General features: G+C 45.4%; 1 protein-coding gene across 2 annotated transcripts in view; it reads right to left on the bottom strand.

Moving 5' to 3' along the window:
- Positions 1-23,827, bottom strand: part of PPM1H (protein phosphatase, Mg2+/Mn2+ dependent 1H) — a 270,221-nt gene that overhangs the window by 79,865 nt on the left and 166,529 nt on the right. For both annotated transcript variants that reach the window (XR_014017051.1, XM_081249010.1), the window contains exon 5: positions 9,227-9,311. Coding sequence is in view for 1 of the 2 variants with exons in the window: in XM_081249010.1 (XP_081105136.1) it covers positions 9,227-9,311 (85 nt within the window). In the remaining variant the exon portion in view is untranslated. The remainder of the gene's footprint in view (positions 1-9,226; positions 9,312-23,827) is intronic.

The following is a 23,827-nucleotide window of genomic DNA, read 5'->3' as shown; positions in this document are numbered from 1 at the left end:
GCTTTCCTTCAAGGAAGCATACCTGAATGCTCCTAACTGAAGGGAGAGGGGTGGAGGTACACCTGGAGTTCAGGTGTGCACCACAGATGGTACCTGGGAGGAAAGGCTTGGTAACCACTGCCCATGCAAAACCAAAGGCAGGTGGTCAAGAGCCTTTTAAGGACTCTGGAGAGTACAGGTTTGCTAAAAAAAGGAGGGTAGGACGCATCCTTGACACTTAAGTGTCTGGGCAGCTAATAAGGGTACATTTCCAGACATGGATACATCTGGCCAGGAACAAGAGGCATCTTCTCTAGGGAAAAGATGCTGGAGTATCCCGCTGTGTCAAGAAATGCCAGGACACCAGAGATGGGGCGGGAGGGTTGAGCCTCTTCTGGCTGCTCTCCTCTCTAGTTCTGGGCAGAAATCAGCTTCAAGGGAAGGGGATGGAGGTGAGCACAGCACTGTGAAGATACACAACTGTCCCATCCCAGTGAGAGTCTCTGAGTCACAGAGGGATTGAGCCGTACTAGGAGGGGACAAGCCTGAGGAAGAGAGGCCTTCTGGGACCTTCCAGGAAGCCTCTCAGTAGAGCAGAGTGTGTCCCCGAACCCAGGTCTGTCTCGCTCCAGAGTACATGGACGTGAGCCCCACCATCCTGGGCCAGGGGAGAGCTTTGAGCACCTTGGGGATGCAAGGCGGGGAGCAAACAGGGAGTAGAAGCAGGAACCCAGATCCCAGGGAGGGATACGTATGTACTGGGCTTGGGAGGAGGTGGAGCACCAGGCTTCCTGCGGACACTGAGACGGTGCTTCCCGAGGTTACTCAACATTGCCTGCTGGGGAACACAAAATGCTGCCTCCTTCTAACAAATGTTCCTTCTGCTGCTTTGTGGTCAGCTTGCCAATGAGTAGTGCCAGCCAATAAGGGGATTATCCCAGGTTTTGGGGTATCCAGCCAATGGAATTCACACAACTAACACATGAGCTCCTGCAGGTGTAGGTACCAGGGGTTAGGGATTCAAACTATAAAAAAGAGACCCCTCTGCTTAGAGCTCACGCATTAGCAGGGGAGAATGAGGAAGGCAGAATGGGTGGAAATGGAGCGATATGCAGGGGTAAGGGACAAAGAGTGGGGTCACTTGGCGGGGTCAGAGCGAATCGGAAAAGGATCTTCTCATTATTTAAAAAAACTTTTTATTGAAGTATAGCTGATTTACAGTGGTTCAGGTGTACAGCAAGGTGATTCAGTTTTTTTTTTGATGTCTAATCTTATTTGTTATGCTTACAAGTTTTTTTTGTTTTTTTTGTTTTTTTGGCTGTGTTGGGTCTTCATTTCTGTGCGAGGGCTTTCTCTAGTTGCGGCGACAGAGGGCCACTCTTCATCACGGTGCGCGGGCCTCTCACTGTCGCAGCCTCTATTGTTGTGGAGCACAGGCTCCAGACACGCAGGCTCAGTAGTTGTGGCTCACGGGCCTAGTTGCTCCGCGGCATGTGGGATCTTCCCAGACCAGGGCTCGAACCCTTGTCCCCTGCATTGGCAGGCAGATTCTCAACCACTGCGCCACCAGGGAAGCCCACAAGTTTTATATATACATATCTTTTTCAGATTCTTTTCCATTATAGGTTATTACAAGATACTGAATATAGTTCCCTGTGCTGTACAGTAGGACCTTGTTATCTATTGTATATATAGTAGTGTATATATGTTCATCTCAAATTCCTGATTTATCCCTCTCCCCCACTTCCCCTTTGGTAACCATAAGTTTGTTTTCTATCTCTGCGAATCTATTTCTGTTTTGTAAATAAGTTTATTTGTGTCTTTTTTTAGATTCCACATATAAGTGATATTTTCTTTCTCTGCCTGATTTACTTCACTTAGTATGATAATCTCTAGGTCCATCCATGTTGCTACAAATGGCATTATTTCATTCTTTCTTATGGCTGCGTGATATTCCATTGTATATATGTACCACGTCTTCTTAATCCATTCATTTGTCGATGGGCACTTAGGTTGCTTCCATGTCTTGGCTCGAAACAGTGCTGGTATGAACTCTGGGGTGCATGTATCTTTTTTTGAATTAGAGTTTTCATCTTTTCCAGATATATGTCCAGGAGTGGGATTGCTGGGTCATATGGTAGCTCTAGTTTTAGTTTTTTAAGGAACCTCTGTATTGGTCTCCATAGTGGCTGCACCAATTTACATTCCCACCAACAGTGCAAGAGGGTTCCCTTTTCTCCACACCCCCTCCAGCATTTATTATTTGAACAGTTTATTTATCCATTCTACTCTCCATGGCATTTGGATAGTTTCCAGCTTGGGCTCTTACAAACAGTGCTGCTATGCACATTCTTGTCTTTTGGTGTAAACAGTGGTACACACTTTGTTAGGTACATACCTAGGAGTGAAATTGCTGGGTCAAATCCTTTTTTGAAGTAGTTGTTCCAATTTCCACTCCCATCAGCAGAATATGGAAAGTAAAAATACTCATGCGTGAAATGAGAAGTCACATTCCAGAAGAGGAATGTAAAGTCACCTACCTAGAAAAATTTTATATGAATTAATTATTTAAATGTTTAGAACTCTCAGTATGTGAAAGCAAGTTATCAAAATGAGGATTTTCAGTGTTCAATATACATCCTTTAAAAAACTGAATAATCTCTACTCTTTCTTGCCCTTAGGGGGGGAAAAAAACTTTGTCAGGTTGTATGAGAGGAGTATTGGAAGCCTTACATTTCAAGATGATTTATCCTGATAGAAAGTCTAAGGTCACAAATGAAATGAAGTTAATAAAGTCGGCCAAGCCACTGGTGATCACTAACGGTCATACGAACAGTCAAAGGAGATGGCTGTTCCAAAGCCAAGGCTGGCTGCCTGATGTACAGTGCAGGAGGAGAATATTCTGGTATTCTGGTTTGGGTTAAAAAAAAGAAGAAGAAGGAAAAATGTGAAATGACCGAGACCTAAATACATATGGGTTGGAGTCTTTCATAAAAAATTCTGTCTTAATTTGTCCTTAAAATCTCAAAGTAGCAAAAACCAAGCTTGTATATATAAGCTATTACAGAATTGGATATTAAATAAAATTCTGTCTGGTTTATGTGAATCTCAAGGAAGGTTCACATTTAAATTTCGACATGGGATTGCACTCACCAGCCACAGAGAAGTAGCATGCCCCCCAAACAACTTTAAAATTGTAAAATTGAGATCTTATGATAAAGGAGTCACATGGAAACTGGAATACAAATAGAGATATTAAACAAAATTGCTTAGATTTGTCAACTCTACAACAGTTGAATGTATAGAATAAGGGGTAAAAAGTGTTCATTTACATAAAACATATAAGGTTTCCATGTTCATATGCCTAATGCTTTTTCTTCCCCAGTAAAAATCTGGGGAAAGGCATTCATTTGTAGAGTGAACAACGCAGGTCAGCAAAAAGGATATGCCTGCATATCTCCAATCTCTTTGCATAAGCAAATGGAATTGAGAAATTTTATAAAAGGCCACAGTAGTCCCGATGACAGGACGGCCATGAAAAAGTTCATATATAGTTATATTTGAAAACCAAGAAATTTTATTTTGCCTCTGATCTAGGCCCTATTGTAAGCACTACAAATATTAACTCATTAACCCTCATTCCAATCCTATGAGGGTCCTGCAATTACCCTAATTCACAGATAAAGCAACTGAAGCACAGAAAGCATTTTACAGTTAAGTTTTTGCCCTAACAAACTTCAGTGAATCCTATCTACCTCTCTCAAAGCATATTTAACTTTAATATATTTAAAGGATGTATGACATTATCTTGCTTTCTTACACTAAGATCAATTCTTAAGGGACCCTATGGGCAGATGGCTCCAGTTTTATGTGCCCAACTTTTTATTCAGAATGTTTTGGGGGACAGGGGCTTTAGAGTCTAAAGATCATTTATGTATAGCAACTGCACAGAAAGACTGATTTTTTTTTTAAAGAAGAAAATGTAGGGATTCCTTCTCGTGATGATTTTGTTCAGCTGTGTGGAATTCATTTGCTTAGGTCTGCATAGTAGGTTTAGAATGCCTCCATGCTAAGTTTCTGACCTCTCCCAACCTGGAATAAATAATACATCCATTTATATTCATTTTCAAAATGAGGCTCTAGAAGCGGCGAGGTTCAGTTATAAGGGCTAATGTCTTCAGAGTCTTCCCGAAGCCAGGGAGTGCTCCTAGGGCAGCCACATATAAGTTCTGCCTCTGAAACCCTGGGCAGTGCCAATTTCATGCTCTAAATTTCTCCTGGCTTCTTCATGATGCTGCTGTGATCAATGGAACCTATAGTAAATATGAAAAATGTCAACCACTTTAGCCTGCCGTTTTTTTAATTCAAGATTTTGAAACTCAAATGCAGTTTTGCAAAGGGGGGTTAAATGGGGAGAGAGGTGGGGTTGGAGTGCATTTGTCCCTGACTCAGCCATCAGACAAAGCAGAGTGGTGGTGAAGTTGTCTCCCTGTGACTGCAGCCAGGCTCCCGGGCTTAACAACCTGCTCTCAAGGTTAAGGGCCACGTCAAGGTGGCAGGCCAGCCATTTTTACTCACCAGCACATATGACCCTTCCCAATTATAGCCTCTTGTCTCAAAAGCAGGTTCAGGCTTAAGGAATATACTTCTTGGGAGATAACTCTTGAGCGTGAAAAATCCCAGAGAGCCAAGAGGTACAATGCTGTCCCCCTTGAAACCTTTCCAAGCTCAGCACTAGAGAAACGGCAGACAACTCAAACCAGACTTGGTGAAGAAGGCTGCAGGCAGTTCCAAGGACACCGCAAGAAATCACCTCAGATAATGTTGCACTTGTGTGTATCAAATGTGCATCTGAAACCCACTTTCATCTCATCTGTACATTGCCCTTGATGATAAACAGCTGCAGACTCGGATTATCTACAAGGACAGACGTACATTATTTGAAGGTTTGATGATACCAGCACATGTTAATGTAATCAAACCAGAGTTTATAAATATGTCTAGGCAGAATGGAAGGGGAAGCCATTACTCTCACACCTCAGGGCTACAGAGGTCCCCCCTAGAGGGAGATCCATTTCTAGCTGTCACCTGAAGCAAAAGTGGGAGTGATTTCCTGGAAGCTGCAGTATCAGAGCAGTAAACGCTGCCGAGAAACGCCCACAAACCAGACTGCTTTCCCTCCTATTTGGGCATTGACTCCATGAAAACATTCTGTCCAGCTTGGTGGACCTCCTTCAATATTTTATTTCAATCACCCTGGAAACGTTAAAAAAAAAAAAAAAAAAAAAAAAGCCCAGCGAGAAAGAAAGCAAGGCTTAGTCGTGACTCGTAGGATCATCAACTCTCCCTGACTGCTGGAGCAGAAATGCACGGCCCCTGACCCCTCCATCGCACACCTGCCACATTCCATGTGAACAAGTCAAAACCTCAAGCCTGCCTGATTAATCACCCAGCCAAAGAATCTACAGAACAAAGTTCACATTACCCAGAGAGCTGTCTGAAGGGCCCTCTGAGGTCAGGATGCAAGACCAAACAAAATTAATGTGCCTGCCACATCCATCATCTTGTAATCTGCTTCCAGTTCTGTAATCCCCGAACGTCTGGACTGTGCATACCAAGAACATTCCTGTTCGACATGGATCAAAACGATTCATGTACAAAGGGCTCCGAACCCTCCCCACCTCTAAGAAAATCATTAACCATTTCTACAAGTCAAACAGCCCTGGGGCTGCAGTCATTTGCTCAAACCAAGTCTCTAGGGACCTGGAAGTTTTCATGATTCTATCATAAATGTTTCTTCAGACAGACATCATGAAAATGAAATTTGATTTGACCTAAGAATAAGGAATACATTGTTAACTTTCTGGTGACGTACTAATTCATCTAGATTATGTAAAGGATACAACAGCTCTCACTGCACAAAAGTGGTTCTCAATTAGTTCAAGGGAACTGATGTTCCCCAAAAATGAACTGGTTGGATTAGATGCACCTAAAATTATAAGATACATATTGTATTTTATGTTATCATGAGATTACTTTTCACTATGACCTCAGAACATGTAATGAATATTTCAAGGGAAGTATTCCTACACATTTCACTCAGGAGGAAAGGAGATTCAGAGACACTGTGTGAGAGACTTGAGGTCACACTGCTCTTGCTTGGGCTGGGCTGAGAGAAGCCCACATCACACTGTGTTTTCCTCTCATAATTGATATTACTTTCAAGATTTTATGCTATAAACCTCCTAATTCTCTGAAATCCCTTACATAAAGATTTCACCACAAGGTTATTTTATGCTACCAGTCCCCTAATGCTCGCAAATACTTCACCACAAAGATTCACATCACAGATCATGTGAATATTATGACTGGATTTCTTCATTCCAAAGCACACATTCCTAGATTCCTGATGGAATAGGAAGTTGGACAACCAGGATATTTTATGTTTTGGTCATTTACACTCCTGTTGTCTGAGGAGAAAAATTTTAGGTATAATTTCCATATAGAGAAGCGTATACGGTTTAGGAGTAAGGATGACAAAGAATGGGGACGGTGTTCTCACCTTTTTAGAAATTCAGATATTAAGACTCTGTTCTGGGGGCTAATAGTGTCCATTGATTGTGCAAGAGTAACACCAAAATACACATTAATTTTAGGACCATTAGGAGTGATTCTTAAATAAACATAAAGGGACAATATCACTGAGGTGTGAAGGCCAGTAGAATTTGAAGTGGCAAGACTTTGATTCATCCCACAATAACCAAATGAGTATTATGCGCCACAAAAACTTCCACATATATTATTTCATTTCATCTTTGCACCTGCCTTCTGGGGTTTTCTGTGCCCATTACTGACAGTGAAGCTGGGGATCAGTGAAGGGCCTTGTAGAAATCACAGACACAGTCACGTGACAAGGCTGAGCTCTGAAGCCACATGCATCTTATTCCAACCGTCCCAAAACAGACCACTGATGCTGGAATCTGAGTCTGAACAATGTCAGCATTCCCCTCCCTCCTTAAAAGTTAATGTTTTAAGCTCTTGGTATCATTCTTGCCACGTGAAAATGTGAAAGTATTTCAAAATAAAAAAGTGGATCTGCTATTACTCATCGCCTTTAGCAGGAAAACAGGAAATGGTTTTTACTAAGGGTCACGGAGGTGATGGGACGGGGGTGGGGCTGAGGCCTGGGAGGCAAAGGCCTGGTGCCGCTGTGAGCGGTTTCAGGGGAAGCAGGGGAGGTGCTGTGTGGTAATGACCCAGACATCAGTACAAACACTGGCCCCTTTGGTCAACACACCTTGATTCAATATGAGCTCTGTGCTAGGTACTGACAACGTGAGGTCCCTAAGGTAAGGGGCCTGCCCTCTGGGACTCAGTCTGGAAGGGAACACAGAACTTGGAAAAAGCAATACAATACCACACGCTGACAGCCACGCTGTGGGCTTCCACAGGGCGCTGTGTGAGCACCAGGGACTGGCCCCCTGCGAGGGGTAGGGGACACGTCCTAGAGGAAGTGACATTTCTTTTGGGGTCTCAAAGTATGAGGAGGAGTTTTCCCGGCAGAGACAAAGGGAAGGGCTCTCCAGGAAGAGCGTATTTCCAAAGGCATGGAGATCGGAGAGAACACGGTGTGTCCTGGAAATGGAAGACGGTTCTCCGTGGCTGCAGCCCAGGATGCACTGTGTCCCTGGTGAGGGCAACGAAAAGATGATGCTGGAGAGGTGGGCGGGAAGCCCAATTCTGGGTCTGCCTTCTGTACACTGTGGGGAGCCAGAGGTTTTTAGGGAAGAGAGTGACAAGATCTATGTGATGATCACGTGGCGGAGCTTTGTGGAAGATGGACTGGAGAGAGCCAGCCCGGTGGCAGGGAGGCCGGCTTTTATGAACTCGACTTGGAAGGGACCCTCGCAGCTCTGAGGTCCTCGGTGGCCCTCTGGTCTAGCTCTCTACTCTGTAAGTGACAGACCAAGGTCTGGAAAGGTTAAGAGACTTGCAACAAAGCTACCCAGCTGGTGACTAAGGATGGGGGCAGGATGAGGTCCTGCCGGCTGCTGCCGGTCCCTTCCCCCTGCCTGGATGGCCAAGGAAAATGAAAGGCTCTAACATCTGGGCCCCCGGAGGGGCTTCAAGTTTATCTGCTTGAAAATAGCAACAGATAGGTTGGAAAATAACAGTAGTCAAAGAGTGAAGAAACATTTTTACCTTGGCTTTGGATTCCTGTTGTCTTATGGACCAGGTAAGTACCAAAAGCAACACAGCTTAGCTACTCAGTAAAACCAACACAACACAGTCAAGGGAATTGAGGGAAGTGCACAACTTCTTGCTAAATCAACCAAAGTCATCAAATCCTGACTGTTCCCACATGCTGGAATTCAGAGACCTGAGCGAAGTCCTTTTGGAGTAGGCTGGGTCAGTTCTTTCCTAAGAGCAGAAGGTCACTATCTTAGCCTTATCGTCTAAAAAGAAAGCCAGTTGGCAAGAGAACATTTCATCCACAGAGCTACTATTCACAGCTAGTGCCGAAAGATGCCCACTGCAAAGCAATCCTGTATGATCATCATCGTTGCAGAACTGAAAGCCTAAGCCTAACACCCTACCCCTGGAATGTGAAGGCAGGGAATATACTGTTTTTCAGAAAGCTCAAATTTTCAAAGAAGCAAAAATTCTCAAGATCTGAAAAACCAAACAGCCCTCCTAGAGCCCTCTCATAATTTCACTCCAAGGAGGGAGATCTAACATGGAGAATTTATTTCCAGGGTAGACACAGATTTTTGGACACCTGCATTTCTCCCAAAGGGCCCCTGAGACTTCATATCGAAGCAGGAAGTCATGGTGTGTCATCAGACTCTGGGGGCTGCCACCCTGCTCACATGAGATTCAGACTCGTCTGAACCCTCTGGTTGAGTTAAAGTGAGTGGCAGGCCTGGGGAAAACGTATCAGCATTCTTTAGCACCACATTTCGTATTGTACATACCAAGCCATTAAAGGAAACAGAGCATGCCATGTCTTTGATTGGTCACAGATGGGAGAAAACCAGCCACAATAATAAATTCACGGAGGTGGAGTGCGTCGTCACACACGCAGCCAGGATGTGTGATCCAGGAGGTGTGTATGGGGGGTGTTAACGCCATATGTTGCTTTACTGCTGTGGGCCCGCTCCCAGGTCAATAGCAACATGTTCCTCCAAAACAGCTCCGACGCCATCCCTGACGCCGCGGCACTCTGCCAGACCTACGTGACTCTTACCAGGTACTGAAGTCGCTGGCGCTCAGTCTCAGGGGTGAATTCCGAAGACATGGGGATGATTTCTCCATTTCTGATGATTATGGCCCTGAAATGGTGAAAATGCATGTCAGCAGCCAATCTCATAAGTACCTCGATTCTGTCATAACTCCATAGCTTAGTTCAGAATACACCTGAAACTCTCAGAGGATACTTTTTCCTCTGACCTGCACAGCAAAGCTCAGTGTTACCAACTCACCACCATTTTAAGTATCTTTAAGAGCATGACATTCTCATTAGCTCATGTTTACTTCTTCTGCTAGTTTCATGCCCAGCACCAAGCATAATACTTGGCACATAATAGATGGTCAGTGAATAAATGAATGAATCAATGAATGATGCCCAGAGGCTCACTCTAGACTAGTGCTCTCCAGTGGGACTGCCTGTGATCATTAAAACTTGTGTTTTAATCTGTGCAGTCCAATATGGCAGCAACCAGCCCCATGTGGGTACTGAGCATTTGAATCATGGTGAGTGCAAGCTGAGAAACTGAATTTTTAATTTTATTTAATTTTAATTCATTTAGCTTTAAGTTAAGCAGTCACAAGCGGGCTAGTGTAGTAGACAGTGCAGCTCCAGATCCTCGTCACTCAAAGTCCCTGTGAGCCAGAAGCTTGTTAGAAATGCAGACTCTCGGGTTCCACCGCAGACTTCCTGTATTGGAATCTGCATTGTTGTAAGATGCCCAGGGAATTCAGAGGCAGGTTAAAATCTAAGAACACCGGACCTAGGCTCCTGAGTTTCTAGGGTAATATCCTGGGTCCAGGAAAACCACTCTTATCTCATCTTAAAGCTCAGGAAATTCGCATACTCTCCAAAATGTGCCCAACAGCTACTGCCGACTCCGGGACTTCTGAGAGAACAGAGTTCCCCAAAGCAGATGTCTAAAAGAGGAGTTGCCGGATTGATAACTGTGCCGCAACCTTCCCTAAGCCTGTTCTCGGTGGAGCCTCCTGTGCTCAGACCTTGCTCCGCAGTGGTCCCTGCAGCCGCGTGCCAGCTATCGATCAGTTGCGGCGGAACGCTGTCATTTCTACAACAAATCCAAGTGGCATGGGGAGCTGCATTCTATTCGAAACACAAAGCTCCTGGTATCAGGGAGCCAGAGACCTGGGGACCCAGCACACTTCTCTGTGAAGAGCCACAAGCACGGGGAATACCATCAATGAGCTCAGCTCTGGGTGGATGCCTCACTGACATGGGGAGGCTGCATTTTTTGTGCCAAGAAGCCCCGGGCACCCCTCCCTCCCACCGCAGAGGCAGGCAGTCCCTGACTTGGCAACAATCCCTATAAATGGCTGCAGCTGCTCCACCCCCTCCCCTGCTAACCCCTCACCACCCAGGCCCAGTTGCTGCTGTCATAGAAACTAGTGGAGGGGGGCAGGCAAGGGAGGAGATGACAATAAAAATCTTGGGGGCATTAGAGAATTTATGGATCTAGGAGAAAAATGGTGGAAGCTGTAAGAAAATGGAAAAGTTGTGCGGGGGCTGACCCTGGGAAGAGGGTGGCTCTTGCTGTAATACTCGTATCACTTCTTTTATTAAGTCGCCGAAAATAGGACAGATTAAAGATTCCTTCTGATAAACCCAGAGTCACTTGTAAAATGCAACCCACCTCCCCCAACCCCAAGAAAGGTGATATCCACCATTCACAAACCAGTGTGAGTTAACTGAAACTGTCTTTGTCCTACTTATCAGCTGAGAATAACTGTAATAAGAGTAGAGGTTTTGATAGAGGCTGGAGAAACTTGGAGAACTTGACAGGCTAGGTCAGGAAGGTCAAGGTTAGGGCCTAATCTTAAAGTAGCAAGAATGGCCCAGAGAATGTGGGGCACTAGAGCAAAAGGCATTATGCAGTAAATTCCTACAGCAACCTTCCGTTTCAAAATTTTGCTAAAAGCTAATCTTAATTCTTTTCCCTCCCTTTTCCTACATGGCCCCTGAGTTCCAGCTTCCAGGCTCAGACTAAGAAAGGTGGGTATCCGGGAGGGAAGTAAAAGATCGCGGTAAGAGGAGGAAGGAAGGGACGGTGGAAGATGTAGTGTCAGGCAGCGTGGGCCTGTGGGGAGCAGCCAACCAGACCATGCAAGAGCCTCCTCCAGGACCTAAGTGTCAGGAGGTCAGGGGCCTGGTCTGTTTTGTTCACTCTCATAGTCCAGATGCTTGGTATCTTGCCTGTCACCTAGCAGGGGCCCCATGAATATTCATTGAACATAAGAACAGATGAGAGAACTTAGGAGAAGCTTTGCCTTGAGTCTGAGGGAGGAAGAGAGCACAACTAGGGAGGCAGCGGCCGTTCGCTTACACAAGGAGAGTTGGGTGGAGGTCACAGAGCCGAGGGGGGCCTGCGCCTGGAATCGCACCTGCTCCCTCAGCCATCTTTTCCTCTTCTCCTGACCAGGTGAGTCCATCCATCACTTCCAACCCTGGAGTCTTCCCTACATCAGTTATTCCCTCTGTATTCCCAACCTCTCTCTCTACTGGCTTTGCTACCACACTCAAAACACTTTGTGTTTGAAATCAAACAAAACAGAAACCGAAACGAAAGCCAAACAAACAATACTCTCCTAATCTGAAACCCACTTTCAGGGTCTTTTCCCCTTTCTTTCCTCCTAAACCAAGCTTTACACGTTCATTACACAGTAATGTACATTCAGGGGCTCTGCTTCCTCACCTCCCACCGATCCCTCAAACACAGGTAAATTCTCTTCTTGCCCCTCTCTCTACCTGACTGCTCTCACCAGTCCCCAAATGGCCTCTTTGCTGCTACACCCCCTGACCATGACCTCATTCCCACCTTCCTAGGCAGCATTTGCTGGTCCCTCCCGACCCCAGCTTCTGGGGCACTGCTTCTCCTGGCCTCCCTCCGACCTCCCAGGACACTCCTCTCAGACTCCTCTGGGGTTGTGGGCTGCCATTCCATCTCTCTACCCGCTCCCTGGGCACTCGCTTCCTAACCCTGTAACCCCCAAGATTTGGTTTAGAGGCCTCGCCTACATGCTCTGTTAGCCTGGTGCTCCCAATATGGAACACATCCTGTTTTGTTACTCATTGCTTAACTGTCCGCCTTCCGAGCTGGCCTGTAAGCTCCTAAGGCGAGAACCATGTCCGTCCTGCTCACGCTGAGGCCCTACTACTGTGCACAGAGCCAGGCAGTTACAAGCAGTACTGGCTACAGAATTTCTAGGGTCCGGGCCAAATAAAAATGCAGGCCCTCTTGTTCAAAAATTAATGAGAGGGCTTCCCTGGTGGCGCAGTGGTTGAGAGTCCACCTGACGATGCAGGGGACACGGGTTCGTGCCCCGGTCCGGGAAGATCCCACATGCCGCGGAGCGGCTGGGCCCGTGAGCCACGGCCGCTGGGCCTGCGCGTCGGAGCCTGTGCTCCGCAATGGGAGAGGCCACAGCAGTGAGAGGACCACGTACGGCAAAAAAAAAATTAATGAGAATTTTAAGACTGTGACCGCAGAACATGAAGGCAAACGTGGCAGCCCGCACAGGTCACGACCCCATGAAGCGGGCCCTGACTGTGCGCCCTTAATATGTACTGGATGAATCGATGGCTTCAACCATGACACATGCCGATGATTCCAAATATCCTTTCCAGCCTACACGTCTCTGCTGTGCTCCAGCCTGGAACAGCCAACTGCCAACAAATATTCACTTGGATACTCACTGGCCTCTCAGGCTCGACGTGCTTCAGACTTAATGATCCTGCCCCACCACACCCCCAAATCTGTCCTTCCAGCAGTCCCTGTCTCAGGGAACAGCATCCCTTTCCACCGGGGGGCGGGGGGGGGTATTCCAGAAGCCATCTCACTTTTCTCCCTCTACACATCCAAACAGGCAGCAACCCTGTAGAGTTGATCGCCTCAGTAGCGTGAGAATCCGTCCCTTTCCTTGGTTTCTTCTGTCAGTGCCTGGGTTCAGGCCGCATCCGAGCTTGTCTGCCTGACTCAGGAGCGCTGCTCCCCAGGGTCACCAAGATGATTTAAAAGCATTACTCAACGTCACGTCAGATCCCCTACGGCAAGCCCCTAGGCGCCTTCCCAGCATTTCCACTTTCCTTCATCATCTGGGTTTTGCCTATATTTCTGGTTTCAGTCTCACACTTGCTGTTCCTTGCACCCTGCCTCCTCCTTCCTCTGGCCAGCTGATTCCTCTCTGAGGGTCAGCCCAGGAGAATGCCCTCCTGGTCTACCTTCGATGCCCCTTCTCTGTGACCATGTGGGGTCACGTGCCTGGTGTGCCACAGCCCTTACCAGTCTCACTGAGATGGCTGGCCTCTGTGGCTGTCTCTAACTACCTGAGGATGTCTTCTGGGCAGAGCCTAAGCCCTGGTTTCTGAATCTCCAGCACTCAGTGTGTGGCCTGTGACAGACATGCAAGAACTATTTGCTGAGGGATAAGCGACTAAAATGGATGAAGAGTGAACTGGACTTGGGTGGAGGAACAGACGTGTCCAGAAGCGAAGGCCCCAAATAAGACTTCTTAATAACATGATCTGTAACTGTCTAACTGTCTACAGCCTGAGCCCTCAAAAATCCACATGCTTTTTCATTGGTTTTACAAAAAGACAATGGACCTAAAAGGATGTTGTGCTGGCTGAATCAACACTGAAAAGTGACTCAAAAGATAAGGGAAAACTAGACAGGGCCCCTGTCCTTAGTGGGCAGGGGAGGAAGAATGCAGCCACCACTATGTTTACTCTGTTTTTTCATTTCAAATTCGTACACAACGAGGTATCAGCATTCAACTCCAATGTTCACTGCTGGGGTAACCCTACCTAATTACTTTCATAAATAGATCATTAGATCTAAATCCACTTATGTACAGAACAGTCTTCACTTCTGTTTGAACGACCGAGGTTTTCCTTTATGAGACACCCGTGGATTAAAGAATGACAGCGAGTCTGGCAGCCAAACCTTCCCGTCCCTGCATCATGATGCCTCTTCCTATGCGATTCCTGGCTTCCTTTTGATCTTTCTCTCTTTCATCCCTCTGATCTAGGGATCAATTTGTCAGAGAGCTGGTCTCCAATCTGGAGTAGGGCAGTGAGAGGAAGGGGTTTCAAAGGGAACAGAGTGCATGTGAAGGCTGACAAATCCTGTACTAAACAACCAATAAAGTAGAGAAATGCCTTTAAAGCTACATCCTCTCATCATAGGATCCTTATAGACTTCATATCTTCTACTTCATTATTTTATGAAACGTTTTTACTAAACGGGGAAAAAAAAGCTATATAGCAGCGAGTGTCAAGGAGAGTTAGGCACATGCCCTGACCTTTCTTCTGGGGCCTCAGGTCCAGACCTGTAGATACGACTGTGGTCAGGATGACATTTCATTCACCTACTCAGTGTCTGGCCAGAGACTAGGTGAGGGAGTCACCAGGGGTTGGGTGATTTCATCAACTAGCAACCACTTCCCACCTGGCATCCCACACCATACAGACGGGGTGGTTCCTAAGCATATTCTGCAAAGTGAAGGCTAGCCTTTCATTTACAGAGACTAACTGAAATATACATGCTTTAATTTCTTACCCAGTCTAATAGACGGAGCAGTATTTGTAACACGGCGAATAATAAGGTTTAATGTGTTTTTGCGAGTCAACTGCAAGGATGGGAAAAGAGGAGGTAAAGCAAAGACACTGATAGTTTTTAAACCCTCCCTCCCATATGAGGCACATGACAGGATAAGGGCAATTTATTCCTAACTGATGAGAAATTTGAGTTCAGAGAACAGGTGCTAGAAAATTCTCCTACTTATATCCTTGAATGTCACAATTTGGAGTCAAAAAGATTTACTTTTTGTTCTCCAAGCTGGTCAAAACGTAAACTGGTCAAGAGAAAAATAAAGGGCCAAACAGGATGCTCACTTCAGATATTCTCTCAATTTTACACTTTCTCTTAAGGAGATCACACTAACTCCTGTTAAATCCCGTCTCAGAGCAGGAGTGATACTTTCCAAAGGCATCTGACAAACAAGCAAAAGAAAAAAAAAAACAATAAAAGATGTGATTAGGCAACTGACCAATGCAAATGTTCAGTAAACATATGAAAAGAAGTTCTACCTCCCTGGTCCAGGAAGAGGCAAATTAAAGTAAAAGTAATGTAATTTTTGCTCATCAGATTGGCAAACATCTACTGAAAACATTAACAATATATAATAGTTCTCATAGGATGAGGGGAAAAAGTCATTCTCATAATTAAAGGGAACATAGACTGTTATATTTCTTAAATCTCTTAAAATTGTAACTACATAAAAAAATGGTTCAGCCACCCTACTGTGGCGAATATACCCTAAAGAAATAAAAGGTTCGTTACAAGTCAACAATTCATATTTGACATTACTTGTTGTGGCAAAGACTGGAAACAGTATGAATGTTTATCAAAAGGGAGAATTGTTGAATGGATTGCTGTGTAATCTATGTTATACAGTCACTTAAAAAGTTAAGTCTGTTTTGTAACCTGCAGGTACCCATGATGTATTGCTAAGAAAAGAAGCACGTTGCAGAGTAATATGGGGAATAATCCCATTTTTATAAAAACAAAAACTATATATAGATACCCTACATACATGAAGTATCTGATTCCGGGCCAAAATCCTATGTGTGCTCCTTCAGGCTCTGCAAAGGCTCTACTGGGCAGGCCTGCCGGGAAGCTGCCCTCCCCACCCCTGGTGCCCAGCCAGGGCTCTGCAGTCTCTGAGGGGAGCTGCAGGCCAGGGCTCCCTCTCCCCACCCTCACCATGGGTCACATTTACATACTTTTCTGCCTACCCAGCCTAGGCATCTCCACCAGGAGTCTTGGCTAAGATACTTTTCCCCACTCTGACTCAGTACTTTTCCACTCCTAGTCCTTCCCCTTTTCCACCACCTACCTGCCATCCCACCCCCATCCCCTGGTCCAAAGGCACAGCCTTTTGTTCAGAGCTCCTCAACACGGAGAAGATCCCTCCTGCCCTGCTGCATGTCATCACCTGACCCTGGCCCCGTGCCCTTGTGTGGGGAAAACGGAACACTTTGCTTTCTCTTTGCCTCTTGCCTGCACTATCAGAGAGTGAATAAGGCTGTCACTGTACTAACTGGCCACCTGGCCACCTGGCTGTCTGATAATATAAATTATGTTTGAATGAGTAGGGAGAAAGGCACGGGAGTGGGAGAGAAAGTTAATTTTCCTTTATATATCTTTGTATCATTTGACTTACAGGAATCATGAAACATTCCTTTTGCAAATTCTGAAGAGGAATTTATTTGCCCAGATTTGGCCACATATTCACAAAAGGCCCGGAATCCTACTAAATGCGAATTCATCTTTGTAGCACTACCAGTCTTCGTGAACCCTGTGGGACCCAAGCATTAAGTGACCACAGAATTCTTCCTGGGGTCCAAACGTCTCTCAGAGCTCAGGTGTGACTGCAAAACTCTCCTGTAGCTGCACCAGAAGCCACTAACTAAGAAGCCAGTGGCAGAATTTTGTTATAAAAATGAGAACTGGTTAAGACCAAAAATGTCTGTACCTTCTTCTATCACTTGTGTTCTAAGAGGAGACACCCACAGAAGTAGGTGCAGAACTGCCGACCACGCTCACAAATGAAAACGACAGAAAGACGTTCTGAATGAAGAGTGAATGGGATGACTCAAGGATTCATCAGCCCCCCCGCTGGATGGTTAGATCCCATTTATTTTAGGCGCACACAAGGGTCTGTACATACGTAATCCTCCCCCTCCTGCCACAGCCTGGGCATTCTGACCTGCTCCGTTTCCGACCTGGGCCGGTTCACCCCTCCTTAGGCAACCTGGTGGTCCCCCGCTCCCGGGAGGTCACCATATTGATGCCGAACTTAGTGCGGACACCCGATCGGCATAGCGCACTACAGCCCAGAACTCCTGGGCTCAAGCGATCCTCCTGCCTCAGCCTCCCGAGTAGCTGGGACTACAGGCGCGCGCCACCGCGCCCGGCGGGCATTCTGAACTACTCTGACACACACGTTTCTCTGAGGACCTAAGAACTTGAAACTATGCCTCTTAGGCACTGACAGTATGCATCCGTGTAATGCTTCTTCATTGGCCACAGGGAAATCTTCAGTGTGTTAAATCAGTGACACTTTGATAAAGCGAAAACAAAACAAAACATCCCCCGCTGCCCCACCTCAATGACTGCATCCACTGCCTGTGGGCTGCCTACCACCACACTATGTCCAGAGTTCAAGGCCAAGGCAGCCACCGAGGGGTTTGGATGTGGCCGTGGGATGGGAGAGGCACTTCCCCTTAGAGATCACCGCTGGAAGTAAGTGGAGCAGGAAGGAGCAAACAGCCAGCTACACTTCCTACTGCTTGGAAGACATCTCCCTCTTTCCAGGGCAAGCAGAACTCAACATATACTGGTGAGTATTGTGGGCAATGTGCTGTAGCTTATGTTCACGGCTACACTTTGGAATGGTCTCACTGTGTACAACACCCTCTTGGAGTGTTTCAGAAAGTACCCCCTAGCCCCAGGATGCTACTAGCTTTGAATAGTAGAGGCTCATTCACACACCCTCCTTTCTAGCCTTCAGTGAAATGAGATGATGTTGTCTCGGTGCGCTGCACCGCTCTTACGTCATCGGCTGTGACTATCAAGAAAGCTTCAGGGCTTCCCTGGTGGCGCAGTGGTTGAGAGTCCGCCTGCCAATGCAGGGGACACGGGTTCGTGCCCCGGTCCGGGAGGGTCCCACATGCCGCGGAGCAGCTGGGCCCATGAGCCATGGCCACTGAGCCTGCGCGTCCGGAGCCTGTGCTCCGCAACGGGAGAGGCCACAGCAGTGAGAGGACCGCGTACCGCAAAAAAAAAAAAAAAAAAAAAAGAAATAAAAAAGAAAGCTTCAGATTCAAGCAAAGGAGCAACACATTGAAGTTTTCAGAGGAAGAGGAAGTCTGGAGAATGATGGAGGACAAATGCAGCAGAACTCCAGCCAGCACTTCCTTTCTGTGAGCCTCAGGAAGCTTAAAAGCCCGTGCTCTGCCCAGTGCACTTCAGAGCAGACCACCTGTCAGCCCTCCTGCCTGCTCAAGGTAAAAACTGTGGCCTGAAGACCAAACAAAATACTAATATTCACAAATGATTTTGCAAAGAGGTACTATGTAAACTTGGTATAAGGACAATTAATGAGCATATAGGTTTTCAGCCACAATAAAAGGTCCAAGTGGCACAAAGAATGGGGAAAAATTAATATATATACACATATATCCCTTATATACCTAGATTTATAGTTATAGATGTAGATTATATACAATATAGATATATTTATATATAAAAATCTCCACATATAAATCTCCATTTGTAAACATCATATATATTCATATATATATGAAAATCTCCAAGCTTAACAATAAAGGTAGAATCTCTCTGCAGAGCTGAAACGGAAAAGAACTTCAAAATCGCCAGGCTGCTGGACTTGAGAGGCAGTTAATAGTTTCCAGCAGGCCAGTCTCCACAGAGGGAAAGGTTAAGTAAGATAAAAGTCAGGGCTCAAGCTCACTCCTGAAGGCAGCATCCAAACCAAGTTGCTTCACTTTGCCATAGCCCTTGGTTTCTTCTCTCTGCAGCATAGGAACTGCTGGCCAGCAAAGCAAAGCGCTCTGAGGCTAGTGTTTGCAAGAGTCCAGGTAGCACAGAACTTCATTCCCATCTCAAACAGTTAAGCAGGGCTTCCCTGGTGGCGCAGTGGTTGAGAATCTGCCTGCTGATGCAGGGGACATGGGTTCGAGCCCTGGCCTGGGAGGATCTCACATGCCACGGAGCAACTAGGCCTGTGAGCCACAACTACTGAGCCTGTGCGTCTGGAGCCTGTGCTCCGCAACAAGAGAGGCCGCGATAGTGAGAGGCCCACACACCGCGATGAAGAGTGGCCCCCGCTTGCCACAACTAGAGAAAGCCCTCGCACAGAAACGAAGAACCAACACGGCAAAAATAAATTAATTAATTAATAAACTCCTACCCCCAACATCTTCTTAAAAAAAAAAAAAAAGTTAAGCAGCCAGCCAGTCCTGCAGCATGGAAACCGCCCACATGTGTAGTAAAGGGTGCGTGAGTGTACAACATACAGCAGGAATCTTTCTGGGTTGTTTTAAGTTCTGCCAGTTTACACGGGAGGTTGTAATGGGAAAGACAAAGCACTACTGTGGGGCAACGGCCGAAGTCAGGCCCTCTCCCTGCTCAGAAAGTCCACAGCCCTGAGGGGTACCCATCCATGTGCCCCACTGCTGGTAGTGAGGTGATGTGGTGGCAATGGCACTGGCTTGGGAACCAGAACTTGTAGGTGCCAGCCCCACCTTAGGTTAATTGCTAGCTCTGGGCCTTGGTGTCCTTGCCAATAAAAAGAAGGGATAAGGACAAGGCACCTCCCAGGTCTAAATTTCAGTGATTCTGAAAATAAGCCAAATATCTGCGGAGTGGAGAAATACAGACAAATTACTACAGCTACTACTTGCCCTCTCAGGAGGAGGTAATCCCCCAAATTTAGATTCTGATAAATATAAACCAATACAGAAGTGCCAGGATGGGAGAAGTCACCCTCAGTGCTTCTTTTAAACCATAAAGGACAAGGAGCCCGTTATCAAGCAAGCCCCCCAATGTACGTTCACCGCTGTCACCAGTCCCCTTGGAATGCAAAGCTGCAAACAAAAGGCATCTCTGACCTGATTCCATTACACACTTTTTCAGCTGAAAGTGATTCGAAACGCAACATTAAACCGCACATTTTCCAGAATGGAGGAGAAAACCTGGTACAAGGTGACAAAGAGCAACCATTCGGAAAACCCGTTTTGACAGCGCGTATCAATTCCAAAGTACAGGGAGGAGGCATCCATTTTGTCAAAAAGCATCAGACCTTGTGAATCCTCTTCAGATGCAGCAGGAAGCATCTGTCTCCTTCAAAAGTACTAGAAATGTGTCGATGGAAAAGAAAGCAGGGCAGCTGATGGAGTAAGCTGGGGTTACCACCATCAGACGACATCCAGGCTGTTGATGCTAATTAGAGGGGTCAAAAAATAGCTGAAGGGAAAAAAATAATCCCAGGAGCCTGGAATTAGCTTTGGTGTGTTTTTAGTCATTCCATTTCCAGAATGGGTACTAAAGAAAAAGGTTGCGAATACGATGATTCATTTAACAGAACCTCAAATACGCAAGTGTATCAGCAAAAATATTCACCAAAAAATGGTCAGGAAAAAAAATTCAGATCTTTCAGTAGCAGCAAAAATAAATGACCGCTCGCAGAGCAATAACTGAGTCAGATGTTCCTGTTTTCCTCGCAAGCAGCCCAGTCTGTATTCATACCACCCAGAATAATTTCTCAATGTCATAATTCAGCCACTTTCTACAAACATCTTGCTATACCAGCAACATTCACAAAACCAAGTGCACCGGCACAATATTTTCCACACCAGGTAGAAGCCTTACAGTCACGAAAGAAAACTTTTTGAGGTGCTTATTTCTAAAAATAATGATAAGGGGTCCATGTGTATATAAACGGTGGGGTTGTTTGTTCTTTTTTAAAAAAATACGTTCCACATTCCATAAAATTCACCCCTGTAAAGTGTACAATTCAGTTGTTTTTAGTATATTCACAAGGGTGTGCAGCCATCACCACTATCTAATTCCAAAACATTTTCATCGCCTCAAAAAGAACTGCTTGCCATACTCATTAGCAGTCACTCCCCATTCCCCCCGCCTCCCCCTAACCCACGTCAACCACTAATCTGTCTTCTGTCTCTATAGATTTGCCTGTTTTGGATATCTCACATAAATGAGATCCTATAATATATGGCCTTTTGTGCCTGGTTTCTTCCACTTAAAATAACGTTTTCAAGGTTCATCATGTTATAGCAGGCGTCAGTACCTCATTCCTTTTTATGGTTGAATGAATATTCCGCTGTAAGGATACACCACATTTTGTTTATCCATTCATTGGTGGATGGACATTTAGGTTGTTTCCACTCTTTGGCTATCGTGAATAACATCGTTGTAAACATTCATGTACAAGTTTTTAGGGGAATATATATGCTCAGTTCTCTTGGCTATCTACCTAGGAGTGGAATTGCTGGGTCGCACGGTAACTCCATGTTTAACATTTTGAGGAACTGCCAATCAGTTTTTGAAAGTGGCGGCACCATTTTGCATTCCCAATTGGTGAATTTTAAAACTTTCTTTTAAAGGATCGCAGAGTTCAAACTAAATTTATTTCTGAAAATCCCACAGTGGTTTCTTATTTTGCACAGTTTCAAAAGCACTTAGGTGGCAAAGTTTTGCCTGTGTGCTTCGATCTCAATGCACATATTGAATATTTAGTGGTTCCTTTTCCATTTGTATCAGAGGGTGTATATTCTGTTCTTCTCAAGTGCAGGATCAATACCTATAATCTACAGCACTCTACGGTCCCCCAGCACAAAAGTACACAAACACTTCTCAAGCCCCAAAACGAGCACATTTTTCTCCTCCTAGCAAGCAGCCAGCCTGGATGACTACTGGATGACTGGATGAGCCTCCCCTCCTCCCTCCCTCCCCCCCTCCCCCCTCCTCCCCCTTCTTCCCTTTCTTTTAAATAACTGATGATGACAATAGCTCACTGTTTGTGTGCCAAGGCAGGTAGAACATGCAGAGTCTGGGAAGCAACCTCTTTACCAGTGCTCCATATTAGTTACAATTGGACACAGGTGTGTCCAGTTCCAACCACTCTATTTTAAAAGGGCAACGCCATGGAGCAACTGAACTGAGTTCCAAGGAAAGAAAGAAAAACAATGTAAGGGATGGAAAATAGATGCTTTGAAGGACGTTAAAGCAATTATGGTATTTTAGCCTGAAGGAAAAAATGAGCAGTGATTTGATCACAATCTCCTTCACGCAATTTGAAACCATTTTATTGAAGGCATGGTGAGGGACCAGTTTCTTCATGCTCAGAGCAACACAAACAAGAGGAAATTCTATTTAATCAAATCAGTAAGATTCTATGGTTGGAAACAAGAAAAGAATTTCCTAATCTTCACATTATACATCGACCGAAGCCAATTCCAATGGGTCTCCGTCCCTGAAATTCTTCAAAAGGACCTGAGGGAGCTTTGTCTATATTTGCCTGCCAAGAAATCTTGAGGCGTCCTTTATTGTTGTTTCTTTATGATGCTATAAATCAGGAACTACATCTGTGGTGTGAGGGCAAAGCCGGATCCATAAACCTTCACTTTAGACTGCGTACTGTATAATGTCCTTAGAAAGTCTTACAACCTGTACCACGGAAGTAAACAGGGTGCCACATGGCCCTGCCCAAAATAAGCTACGACATGACTTCACCTGGCAGGGCAGGTGGCTTACCTGTGGCCCAATGGTTAGATAACAGGTTGGATGCCTCGCCTGCAGGGCTTCCTGGCTCTACCAGCTGATGGTTACCCCATGTCAGTTCTTCACATAGAAAGGCTTGGGAAGCCCATCTCTCATCCACTGAACATAACCATCATTTGGGTTTGGGGAGCCAGTTGAGGTGTAGTGGGAAGTGATCAGGGCTCAGAGTTCAAAGTCTAGCTCAAGCTATGAACTAGCCATGCTAGGAGCCACTCTGACGCTCAATTTTCCCCATTTGAAAAAGGGAAAATACCTCTTTCTTCAGATTAAATGAGCTTATGTGCAAAAGGACTTCAAGCATGACTTATTAAGCATAGCTGATTGAATCATTAAGGGAAACATACATATCTACAAGTCAAAGTAGAACAGTCATTACTTGCAACTTTGTTATTTTGTACAATAACTGTCCACAATCGTGATACTAAAGAACTGTATGAAGGAAAAAAAAAAAAAAACCCAGTGTATCTAGTGACCTCACTTAGGCTTTAATGATGAAATGGCATGCTGACTTCCCATTGTCATTTCTAGTCACGTATTCAGGTACCCCCAGAATTCCATGGAAAAGAAGGGAGATTGACAGGGTAGTAATGGAGCATTCCTGCTTCTCTTGATCACTAGCTTTAAAACCCCACCCTGTCCATTAATATTAATGCCATAATCGCCTTCAGATTTTTCCAAGCATATCTGTAATTTAAGATTTCATTTTGACAAACAGATATACTAAAGGTTCCCATGCCAAATCCCCTTTCCCTGCAAAAATTCCACTGAGCCCATAATTTACCTGAGGCTATTACAATTGTCCAAATGAAAAGTGAGAGTCTGGACTATGTCTGTGGAAACAGAAGTCTCAGAGGTATAATATATTAAATTTTTTAAATTATGTGTGTATTTATTAAATGCATATAATCTAAAAATATATTCTCCCAAGTAAAGGAGATGAAAAGGTCTTAGAATCTGTTGAAATGCCCAGGTTGGACAACGGAGGGTGATGATGCTATAACAACAGGAGAGACGGGAAGAGAAGCCCATCTGGAGGAGAAGACACTGCATTTTGATTTGGACATGTTGAATTCAGCACACGTGCCTGATGCCCAGGGAGAAGGACTAATGAGTACACAGCTGGAAATGTGGGTATGGTGCTCAGGAATGAAGTCAGTGCTAGAAAAAGAGTTGGGAACAGTTATGTTTATATGGTA

Source organism: Mesoplodon bidens, assembly GCF_964165515.1.
Source record: "Mesoplodon bidens genome assembly, chromosome: 11".
In the NCBI taxonomy this organism is placed as follows: Eukaryota; Metazoa; Chordata; class Mammalia; order Artiodactyla; family Ziphiidae; genus Mesoplodon; species Mesoplodon bidens.
The sequence above is the reverse complement of the archived record's forward strand: the minus strand, read 5'-3'. Positions and strand labels throughout refer to the sequence as shown.